Source organism: Rhagoletis pomonella, unplaced genomic scaffold (assembly GCF_013731165.1).
Source record: "Rhagoletis pomonella isolate Grant_MI unplaced genomic scaffold, Rhpom_1.0 Rhpom_scaffold_00198, whole genome shotgun sequence".
Classification (NCBI taxonomy): Eukaryota; Metazoa; Arthropoda; class Insecta; order Diptera; family Tephritidae; genus Rhagoletis; species Rhagoletis pomonella.
Window position 1 is genome coordinate 52,386 of NW_023458752.1, and position 12,257 is coordinate 64,642.

General features: G+C 33.5%; 1 protein-coding gene across 1 annotated transcript in view; it reads right to left on the reverse strand.

Annotated features, from left to right (window-relative positions):
• Positions 1-504: 504 nt before the first annotated feature.
• LOC118750296 (neither inactivation nor afterpotential protein C-like) overlaps positions 505-12,257 on the reverse strand; it is a gene marked incomplete at its 5' end in the record, with an annotated part of 57,688 nt that continues 45,935 nt past the window's right edge. The window contains 3 exons of the mRNA XM_036485019.1: positions 505-529; positions 2,332-2,618; positions 2,679-2,953. Of these exons, the coding sequence (XP_036340912.1) occupies positions 505-529; positions 2,332-2,618; positions 2,679-2,953 (587 nt within the window). The remainder of the gene's footprint in view (positions 530-2,331; positions 2,619-2,678; positions 2,954-12,257) is intronic.

Here is a 12,257-nt window from a genome sequence, read left to right on the forward strand (position 1 = left end):
CTCTAGTCGTAGCGCCGTGTGTGTGTGTGTGTTCGAAGTAAATACACGAAAATAGTGTGTTTATTTGGTGGGGGTTAGTGGGACCTTCGCCGGACTCTGGATCGGCTGAGTTCACCTCAGCCTTTGACAAAACCCACCTCATAAAACATTGCCCCGTAAGTGTTGTTTTTTAATATATGAAAAAGATTATTGCCAAATCCTGTTGTAATATTAATCCACACACAATCATGAACTACCACCAATTGATTTTATTAAAACAATTTAAATTACGAATATGTAAAAACTCGATGCGAAAAACTAAACGCCTGCGCACAGCTGGAATACGCGGAATATTTGAAGAAAGAGTGTAGAAATGATCCATAACTTGCAAAACATGTTTCGTTTCCAGAAAAAATAAAGCGAACACTATTAAATTGAAGAAACAGTCCATGTCCAAAAACCCCGGAGGAACACTGAAAGAATTCTGTGTTTTAAATTAGCATATTTTAAACGAATTCGGAATGTCTAAGGTGGAAAGAAACCAACCATTCTATAAGGAAACAGTTATAGAAAAAGGATTTTCTTACACTGTATTCATATCTCCGCCAGCAATTTGTGACGACAACATTTAAAAGCAGGTAAGGAGAACAACGACACTATTTATTAGATGGCACATTCAACGATCCATTGTGCCAAAATGCGGGTCTAAACAATTATTGATTATTTAATATTGGAACCGAGATCAAATAAGTCAATTGATTGGTTTTCAAACACTTTTGAAACACAAATTATATGCTTTTTTACTTCAGACAAGTTGTTGCCCCAAAACACAGCATAAATCCTCCATTCAGGGCTGCTAACTATCCTTAGTTATGAGGTGCCATATTGAGGATAAAAACGTGCCAAAAAGTGCCAAAAAAGGTGTCATTCCTTTTAATCATTCACATTTAGCAATAAAATAAAGCTACATTTTCCAAACAAAAGCGCAATGTTAAAATAAGATAAACCAGTTGAATAGCCTTTATAAATTAGAAAATTTGAGTTGAGAAAAAGAAATGCACGCAAAGGATTTCACAAAAATATATTTAAATGTTATTTATTTTACAAAGGTGCCATTTTGGCACTTTGTGCCAAATTGAAAAATTAAGTGCAATTTGAAGTAAAATAGGGACAAATGGCACGGTTTGGGCCAAGTTGGCATCCCTGCTTCCAATAACTTACAAATATAAAAATGTGAAATATCGAGGGCTTGAATTCATTAAAACCCTCTCTCTGCAACTTGCACAAAAACTAATTTGTTATTTTAGAAATCATCTGGGACTTATTACCTGTCGTTATATAAGGTAGCATTAATATCACTGATGACAGTTAAAGCTTAGGTAGATTTTTATATCAGAATCTCATCTTTGTGAAAAGTGTGCAGGTATTATTGAATATAAGCCTTCGATGTTTAAAATATATAAAAATTTTATTTCAACGTATACAAAAAATAAATCTACCTGCGTTACAGCGCGGCGGGAGACGGGGAAGGGGGCCGGAGGGGCCACGGCGTAACGTGACGTGGTGTGCGCGCCGGTCGCGCGGGGCTCGAGCGCGAACGCGGCGCGCGCGGTGTGGGCGGGCCGCCGCGAAGCTAAGCAAATTTAATGTTTGAAAGAGAAATAATGTCAATGGATTTTATTTCGTTTTGAAAAGGTAATAATGTCAATTGACTTTATTTCGCACCAGGGTGGGAAATAAAGTCAATTGACCTTATTTCCGTTGATCTTATTACCTGTCACCTACAGGACTGCTGAATCGGTAGCTACCTGATAAACACCGTCAATTACCGACCGACTACTTGCAGTGTATTTCATCGACTACTTTTACAAGGCAATATCCTAGGCGGTAGTCACCATCGGCTCTCTCTGCACTACCGGGAGTTACTAAAGTAGTCACTTGCGTGATTTATGGGCGCCCTCTGTCGTAGTTTTTCGCTATTCTGCTTACGACTGTTTCGACTCTGCACTACCATGTGCACTACCACGGGTTAATAGAGTTGAAGTCGGTGCAGTAGCGGTTCAAAAGTAGCGATTAACTCCAGCAGTACTGGGGAGAATGTTTGACGCAGCAGTTACATTCACTTATAGCTACATATATGAACGCACGCGTTTGGTCCACCAATACATACGCGTGCGAACAACAGCGGAAATTTTTTCTACATTCGCGAACGCGAACTATCTGGACTTAGTTAATGCTTCTCGTTCGCGAACGAGAATCGATAGAGAATATTTTATACGTTCAAGTTCCCGAACGTTCATATATGAATATTTCTGAACCCTCCTTTATGTTTTATAAATTATATGTACATACCGTCTAAGAAACTCTTGAAACGTAATGCGACAGGAATAGCCAAGCTGTCTGCCGGCAATTGTATCTAAAACGCCAAGAGCTTTCATTTGTTGTTGTACCATATCGGCGTGAAATGCTCGTGGTTTGTATTCTAAGTCCGCCCTAATGCAACGAACAAAGTGCACACCCAGATTGCTATTGCATGTCAACGTCTTAAGCAAAGTTAAGCAGGTAAACCGAAAATTCGCTGCCAAGGTTCGTAAGTTATTCACTTGCGAAATACACCCAGCTGATAGAGTGTTTAACGGCTGCAAAGTAGAGTTTTGAAATGTTAAAATACATGCTTAAAATTATAACGAATGTCTTACATAGGATTTTCTTTGGGAGTCTTCTGACTTGTGTTGTACGCATTCAAATGGCATTGTTAAATTTCCCGCTTTCGTGAGTTGATTGGTAAACATAATCATGATATTTTCATCCATCGACGAGCGAAAACACTCTATCATTTCCGGTGGCACAAAGTCACGATTTATATCTGTGAAAGCGCGTGTATCATATATGATGCGTCCTGTGTAGTGAGCAACGGAAATTTCGGTGGTCGTATGTTTCTTAACGAATTGGCTGTGTTTTTCTACAATGCGATCTACAGAGACAATAACAAAGTGATTCAACTAAATAAATTTAAAATTATGAGCACAAATAATTTGCGTAATTGCGTATATAATTCAGCACAACTCAAAGAAAAGTCACATGCATTGTGTGCTTGTTCTCTGCCCATGCCTGCACATACATGATGATATTCATTGAATTATTTTGCAAAACTAAAAAAAAGGGTATTTTGGACCACATAGAAAAAATTTCTTTAGAAAAAAAGGAAATCTGACTTTTGCTCATTTTTAATGGATAACGCAGACCAACAAAAATATGAATAGTTTGTTTTGATAACTTTTGATTGTGAAATTTTAGCAACATTGTAACAATTTATGAAATTTAAAACGAAAAACGTGGAGCGCATGAAATACAAAGTATTCGATTTAATTGACAATAGTCCAACAATATAGCATAGACCTAAAATTTCTTCAGCGCCAGTACAAATTTTCAATCTCATAAATTGACATTTGCTAAAATTTCAAAATCAAAAGTTATCAAAACAAATTCTATGGGACTGAGAAATATTATTTTCTACTTTTTAGTCCATTTATAAAAGCGTGGTGTTCAAGAGAATTAAATTCTCTACAAAGATAGTTCTAAAACAAATTGCGTGTTTTTTTAGAGCTAACAAAATTTAATTTTTTCTCAAATTTATATTTTGATTTACTTTTAAAAACTAATTAAACAACTTTTTGAGAAGCAAAACTTATATATTTAACAATTTTTTATTGAGCTTGAGACCGTTTTTTAATGAAAACTTATTGTGGAAAAGCAAATGGTAGAAGTCTTAGCTGCTTCGGAAATCACCACATTTCCTCATCAGACTTCTTTCAGTAGGATTCGAACCGACGATCCCACTGACTCAGCCAGTTGCCTACGCACTGTGCTAAGTTCGCCTTGTTAATTCTTGTTGCTTATTTCCACTATTTCACTTGTTAAGCCAACTACAATCAAGCGCAGCTATTCCGCTGCAATTCACTTGATCATGTGGTTGTTGGTTTTTGTTAATATTTCTATTATTAGAATGTTTAACGTTTTTAGGTGTGCTCGTCCTTAAATTATTTGTTTTTGTTATTTTATGGCCTTATAACAATTATATTCAACAATTTTTTTATTGAGCTTGAGGCGGTTTTTTAATGAAAATTAATTGTGGAAAAGCAAAAATAATTTGAAACAAGTAAGAAAGTCTAAGTTCGGGCGGAGCCGAACATTAAATACCCGGCGCAAGTATTAAATATATGTTTTCCTCCTTTCCGAAAGCTACCGCTACATGATAAGCCGGGGTGTAGACATTTTAAGTAAATTAGCGTCCTTAAATTTCGAAATATTGAAATATTTCTTAAATTTACCGTTATATGAAAAGCGGCCTCAATTTTAGTCCGATTTCAACAATTTTCAACGGTTTGCTTTTACGTGGCAAGCACAATAACCATACCGAGCTTGGTACAAATTGCTAGAACGGTTAGCGAGATACATATATGTGATCACAAGTGGGCGGTGCTACGCCCATTTTCCAAAATTTTGTCATAAACGTATTTCTTGGTAAAGAATTGTTGCAACCATCAATTTTGAATAAATTAGCTTCAATATTTACTGATTTATCGAAGATTTGGTATTTCTCGAAATTACCGTTATATGGGATGTGGGCGTGGTTATTGTCGATTTTAGAAATTTTCGGCCATTTGGTATGCTGTACCAGGACCAACAACTGTGCCAAGCTTGGAAGAAATTGGTGTAGCGGTTACCAAGATATAGATATGTAACCATAAGTGGGCGTGGCTACGCCCATTTGCCAAAATTTTTTAATATTCTTATTTTTTGTCTAAAACTCATTGCAAATATCAATTTTGAGTGAATTATCTTCAGTAGTTACTAAAATATCGCAGTTTTCGTTTTTCTGAAAACTACCGTTATATGGGAGGTGGGCGTGGTTATTGTCCGATTTTTAAAATTTTCAGCCATTTAGTACGCTGTACTAAGACCAACAACTGTGCCAAGCTTGGAAGAAATTGGTGCAGCGGTTACCAAGATATACACATGTAACCATAAGTGGGCGTGGCTACGCCCATTTTCCAAAAATTTATAATATTCATGTTTTCCGTCTGAAACTCATTGTAAGTATCAATTTTGAGTGAATTATCTTCAGTAGTTACTAAAATATCGCAGTTTTCGTATTTCTTAAAATTACCGTTATATGAGAGGTAGGCGTGGTTATTGTCCGATTTCGCCCATTTTCAATACCATCCGTCCTACGCCCATAAGAAGTTCACGTACCAAGTTTCGTTAAGATATCTCAATTTTTACTCGAGTTATCGTGTGCACAGACGGACGGACGGACGGACAGACAGTCACCGCTTAATCGATTTCTCTTTTCAATCTGATCATTTATGTATACATTTGTCTATATCTATCTCGATTCGTTTTGCCTGTTACAAACAACCGTTATGTGAACAAAGTTATAATACCCTTGTGCACAAGTGCGCTCGGGTATAAAAATGGTAGAAGTGATAGCTATTTCGGAAATCAGCACATTTCCTCATCAGACTTCTTTCAGTAGGATTCGAACCGACGATCCCACTGAACCAGCCAGTTTCCTCCGCACTGTGCTAAGTTCGCCTTGTTAATTCTTGTTGCTTATTTCCACTATTTCAGTTGTTAAGCCAACTACAATCAAGCGCAGCTTTCCGCTGCAATACAACTTGATCATGTGGTTGTTTGTTTTGTTGGTTTTTGTTAATATTACTATTATTAGAATGTTTAACATTTTTAGGTGTGCTCGTCCTTAAGTTATTTGTTTTTGTGATTTTATGGCCTTATAACAATTATATTCAACAATTTTTTCATTGAGCTTGAGGCCGTTTTTTAATGAAAACTTATTGTGGAAAAGCAACAATAATTTGAAAAAAATGGTAGAAGTGATAGCTATTTCGGAAATCACATTTCCTCATCAGACTTCTTTCAGTAGGATTCGAACCGACGATCCCTCTGACTCAGCCAGTTGCCTACGCACTGTGCTAAGTTCGCCTTGTTAATTCTTGTTGCTAATTTCCACCATTTCACTTATTAAGCCAACTACAATCAAGCGCAGCTTTCCGCTGCAATTCACTTGATCATGTGGTTGTTGGTTTTGTTGATTTTTGTTAATATTTCTATTATTAGAATGTTTAACTTTATTAAGTGTGCTCGTCCTTAAGTTATTTGTTTTTGTTATTTTATGGCCTTATAACAATTATATTCAAAAAATTTTTTATTGAGCTTGAGGCCGTTTTTATTGAAAACTTATTGTAGAAAAGCGACAATAATTAAAAACGGCCTCAAGCTCAATAAAAAAATTGTTGAATATAATTGTTATAAGGCCATAAAATAACAAAAACAAAACTTGTTTGTATAGTTAATTTTTTATTAAATTTTATGATGTACACAAACTAGTTTTCGTATTTTAAAAGATAAACATGATTTTACTTAAAAGAACAATAAAGACAAAAAAATAAAATTTCTATTATTTTTAATTGTTAAGTTTTGTTGGTATATTAATGTTAACCTCAGTGCTGGCAGTCTTTCATTATAAAATTTGAGGATTAATCACACCAGGGCCGTAGCCCTGATTATTTGGATTCTGGCAAAATATTTCTTTTATTCTCACTTTTATTTCAACATATTTCGATTAAAAGACAAATACTGATAAAAATTAAATACTTCACACAAACAACAAAAAATATAATCGATAGTCGCATGAGGCTATTGCCTGAAAATTTAAAAATGCACAGGCATTGTGCTACTATGATAGCACGGCCCAGTAATCATAGTCAACTTATCTACAGTAGACTGCATCACTCCCCATACAAAAAAAAAATCGGTACTATTTTTCCACTGAAATTATTAAATCTATTGTATTTCAAGGCTTAAGACCGATTTGAAAATATCTCCAAAAATCGAGTTTTTATTAATAAAAAGTTTTTTATTTCATATATTTTGAAAAAATTACCCCAGATGACTAAACAGTTTAAGCTTAAAAAGGTTGCATAAAAATACAAAAAAAAAAATGTCTACGGAATCATAATAATGAGATTTTTTAATTGTGGAAAAGCAAAAATAATTTGAAAAAATGGTAGAAGTGATAGCTATTTCGGAAATCACCACATTTCCTCATCAGACTTCTTTCAGTAGGATTCGAACCGACGATCCCACTGAACCAGCCAGTTTCCTCCGCACTGTGCTAAGTTCGCCTTGTTAATTCTTGTTGCTTATTTCCACTATTTCAGTTGTTAAGCCAACTACAATCAAGCGCAGCTTTCCGCTGCAATACAACTTGATCATGTGGTTGTTTGTTTTGTTGGTTTTTGTTAATATTACTATTATTAGAATGTTTAACTTTTTTAGGTGTCCTCGTCCTTAAGTTATTTGTTTTTGTGATTTTATGGCCTTATAACATTTATATTCAACAATTTTTTCATTGAGCTTGAGGCCGTTTTTAATGAAAACTTATTGTGGAAAAGCAACAATAATTTGAAAAAAAATGGTAGAAGTGATAGCTATTTCGGAAATCACCACATTTCCTCATCAGACTTCTTTCAGTAGGATTCGAACCGACGATCCCTCTGACTCAGCCAGTTGCCTACGCACTGCTAAGTTCGCCTTGTTAATTCTTTCATTAAGACCGATTTGAAAATATCTCCAAAATTATAGTTTTTTATTAATAAAAAGTTTTTTTTTCATATATTTTGGAAAAATTGCCCCATATGACTAAACAGTTTAAGCTTAAAAAGGTTGCATAAAAATAAAAAAAAAAATTTTCTACGGAATCATAATAATGAGATTTTTGATGCTGTTTTTGAACGTCTCATAAAGAAAAACTTGAATAACACAGCTTGCCAATTTAGACTTATGCCAGTGCCTTAAAAATTTATGCAATTTAAAAAAAAATCAACAAATCTTCGTAAAAATTTCGAGTTTTTCAATTAGATTCTGAGTATGCAGTTGTAGTAGAATAAAGTAAAAGTTTCAATTCGCTAAAAACTACGATTGATTTTTTAGAATTTTTAAAAACGAAATTGTTCGAAAGTTTGTTGATATTTTTTTTAACATTATACAAATTTGGAAACTTGGATTTACTTGGGTTTTGCTAAAGAATAATCTATATTTTTAGAAAAAAAATAACCAAAATTAAATAACAACGAAAATAATACGTTAAAACTTGGCAAAAAGTGGTTCGGCTATAATTTCTTTACCATTGTATGTATTTTTACAAGCTTTTTTTAACTTGGTCATCCCGCGGAAATTTCCAATCGATTTTAAACTAACTTCCCGACAAGGTAGAGGCTTGAAATTTTCAGCATAGTTCCAATCACGAGGACAATGCACTTTAAAATGTAAATGAATTCCCTATATGGTACAGGGGTCTTGATACAAAGGCGGTCAAAACATAGTAACATTTATGGCTAACAGAGCGTAATTTGTCAAAGGACGTAAAACCACTATAAAATTGTTAAAGCTGCCGGCGGTAGTAAATAAGAAGTATATTTGCAGGCGCTAGTAAGGAAATCAACTTCAACAGTGTTTAAATTGCCAAAGTGTTAAGTTTTAAGCACTTCTGTTAAGAATTACATTATTTGGTTTCCTCACACAGGGATTTATGGAAATACAGAGATACAATAAAAGCCACGCATAATTCATATGCATGCATCTTAAAAGTACAAAGGTACTTCTAATATCGCGCAGGCGAAAAAATTTCAGTTAGTGCGATCAGGGTTGCCAACTATACTTAGCTATGAAGTGCCATATTGAGGATAAAACAGTGCCAAAATGTGCCAAATAGAAAAATATAAGTGCCAAAAAAGCTGTGATTCTATTTAGTTCTTCTCATTTAGCATTACAATTACAAACACATTCCTAAAACAAAAGTGAGATATACCAGTTGTATACACTATAGAAATTAGAAAATTTCCCCAAAATGTATTGAAATATTACTATATTATCGAAAGTGCCAATTTGGTAGTTTGTGCCAAATTGAAAAAGTAAGTGCAATTTGAAGTAAAATACGGTCAAAAATGGTACGGTTTGAGCCAAGTTGGCAGCCCTGAGTATGATGTATTTCTTCTGAATACTATTAAGGCGATGTGGACAATGTCTGATTAACAAAAATCGGAGGTAGAGGCTCCGGTTAAATACAACAACTGCTTTATCGATCACATGTTATATGCATGATGTCGAAATCGTCGATAATGATGTACTGGTGATAACCATACATTGAGCAACGGGCCCTAAGCTTAGGTGAAAATTCTTCAGTTTATTAAGATAGACTTTACATTTAAAGAACTTATCTATTTAAAGCAACAGAATACAATCTTTATACTTAGGAGCTGTTTTCATTATAAAGGCTTGCTCAAACAGCAACGGTATGGTACCGCGCGGTGTACCTCCGTATGGCATGTTTGCTCATATATGGATATACATACATGCTTATAATTCAGCGTACATGCATAATTGGTCAGATATACATACACATGTATGTATGGATGCAGATATTTAAATGCCGGTTTGCTAATCGCGCGACAAACTTTTGTAAAAACGAAGTAAATTAGTACAAATTGTTAGTAATTTTCACTAGAGTTTGAATAACTCCTTTCACTAAATGGCTTTTAGTAACTTTAACGAGACCTTAACTTATTTTATTTTATTAATTTTAGAGCAGTTTTGTCAAAATTTTCTTGCTAAAAATCTTTTGTTAGACTACTTTATTTTATTCCTCTGGTTGTACATGTTAAATAAAAGCTTGTTTTTAAAAAATATTTTTTTTTTTTACATTTGTTCAATTGTAAAATAAATTGAACATGTTTAGTATACAGTACATAAATAATCACTTTTTTGCCCTCGGCAATACGTTCAAACATCTCTGAACATGTGTGAATACATACAAACATACATATATACCTTAGTCTTAAAAATACTCAAACTTAAAATTGTAATTAACATTTCTAATCCTTGAATATACAAAGGAAAGATAAAAATTGTGCACTTGCACCAAAACTAAAATACAGTCCACCGAAGAAAATATAATTTGTACGCTTACATTTACATATATGTGTAAATTCAAATGTATGTATCCAAACATAAACATACGATGAGGATGTCGAGTGCATTCGACGCACAAAAGTAGGTAATTGAATGTAAGGAACGTTCGCGAGAAACAATAAAATATTGAATCGGTTGATCCTTTATCAGTTGTAAAAATATAAACACACATAAAATGCAGCGCATACGGGAAACATTAAAATGTCAATGCTGCAAAGCAACCCTTATGGTGCTACAAATAGAAAATACATTGCCTATCAATATTCTTCACATGCAAAGATGTAGCAGAGGCACACAACCAAAATACCATAAGAACCAATACACTGGTTTCTTATTTTATCTTTTGTAAATATACATACATATACACACACAAACACATATGTATATATAAAATTAGTTAGGAAACGTAAAGTAAGAAAATTGTATATAAAGAAGAAATATTTAATAAACAGGAGAATCGTAAAGACTCTCAATAACACTCTTCTTCTTCTTCTAAAATTTATTTTGTATGTTTTACTTCCCCCCACCAGCGGTAAGGGGTAAAGCATTTAATAATTTTTATTCTTCTTTCTTTATTAAGGTTTTACTTCCCCCCACCAGCGGTAAGGAGTAAAACTTTTAATATTGAAAGTACTAACCTCTTATTTCATTAGACTCTACTTCTCCCCACCAGTGGTAAGGGGTAGAGAATTTTAGAATAAAGAAGAGTATTTGTATTTCAAGCATTGCTGAGAATTACTTGTTACCCCCCACCCGAGGTAAGGAACAAGTGACTCAGCTCTGCAACGAACAACATTATTTTATTATTCCATATTTTTCCTTTATATGCAATTTCCTAACTCTATTTCCTTAACTAATTATATGTATATGTGTGTGTATAATATATATATATATACTCTGTATATGTACATATGTTTGCAAGGCCGTATTTGGGGGGATGGCCCTCTCGGTTAACTTAAAAAAAGGCAAAATGAGCTTTGAAATAAGGCAAAAAAATAATTTTGTTATGTACTTCTTTTATGTACAATGTGCATGTCCAGTTGAAGATATTAAAAAAAACATACAGTGGTCAAAAAATTACAGCCGAGCCACTTTTTGCCAAGTTTTAACGCATTATTTTCTTTGTTATTTAACTTTGGTTATTTTTTTATAAAAATATAGTTAATTCTTTAACAAAACTCGTGTAAATCCAAGTTTCCAAATTTGTACAATACTGAAAAAAATTCAACAAACTTTCGTACAAATTTCGAGATTTTTTAAAAGTTCTAAAAAATCAATCGTAGCTTTTAGTCATTTGAAACTTGTTCTTTATTTTACTACAACTGCATGCTCAGAATCTAATTAAAAAACTTGAAATTTTTACGAAAATTTGTTGAATTTTTTTAGTATTGCAAAAGTTTTTAAGGCAGTGGCACTCGATTGTTACATTTATACAGATTAGTACATTTTTATATTGGGCTATTGGTACAAAATAAAAAAATTGCACTTTTTTTTTGTAGTCAAAAGATGTGTACAATACGGCGATGTTCTATTGAAAAATTTCAACAAATTAATTTTCGTGGTTGGGATAAAGAAAAATATTTAAAAAGTGATTCTTTTTTGAGGTGGGGAATAAATGTCTCGATCTTTCTTCGTCCCAAAGAAGCAACATGGCATTGAAGAAAAATAGGCATTTAAATTATATAATGGGATGATATCACTACGGTTTTGCATGCCCCCGCCCGTGACAAAAAAGTTTTAAGCTTCGTATAACTTAGTTACTACTTTATGGATTTTTCTATAATTTCATAACTAGAGTGTGTTTAGTGTGCAGCCCTATTTCATTTCTTTTATTATATTATAAGTGCCTACTTTAGAGATTTTAAAACGTTTTATTGTGTCCCGCCCGTGACAATCACTTATACATTTTTTCTAATGGTGCCTAACAATAAAAGAACAAATTTAACGTTTGAAGCCAATTGTTTTGTGCCACAAAACTTTGAAGTTCAGGTTGACTAAACACCATAATACTGTTGATGGGCTAAGCGATGTAGTAAAAAACCTCGAAAAGTCAAGGTAAACATTACAATTATAGAGACGCCAGAGAATTCTATGATGAGGGTTGTTTAACAACAATCCAAAAGTAAGTACTAACAATTACCTCAAAAGTTCCAACCAGGAAAATCTAGAAGTTCGCCTAACTTATAAATTCAATCCAATAAATAGCCTTTAGTTTACAACGATAT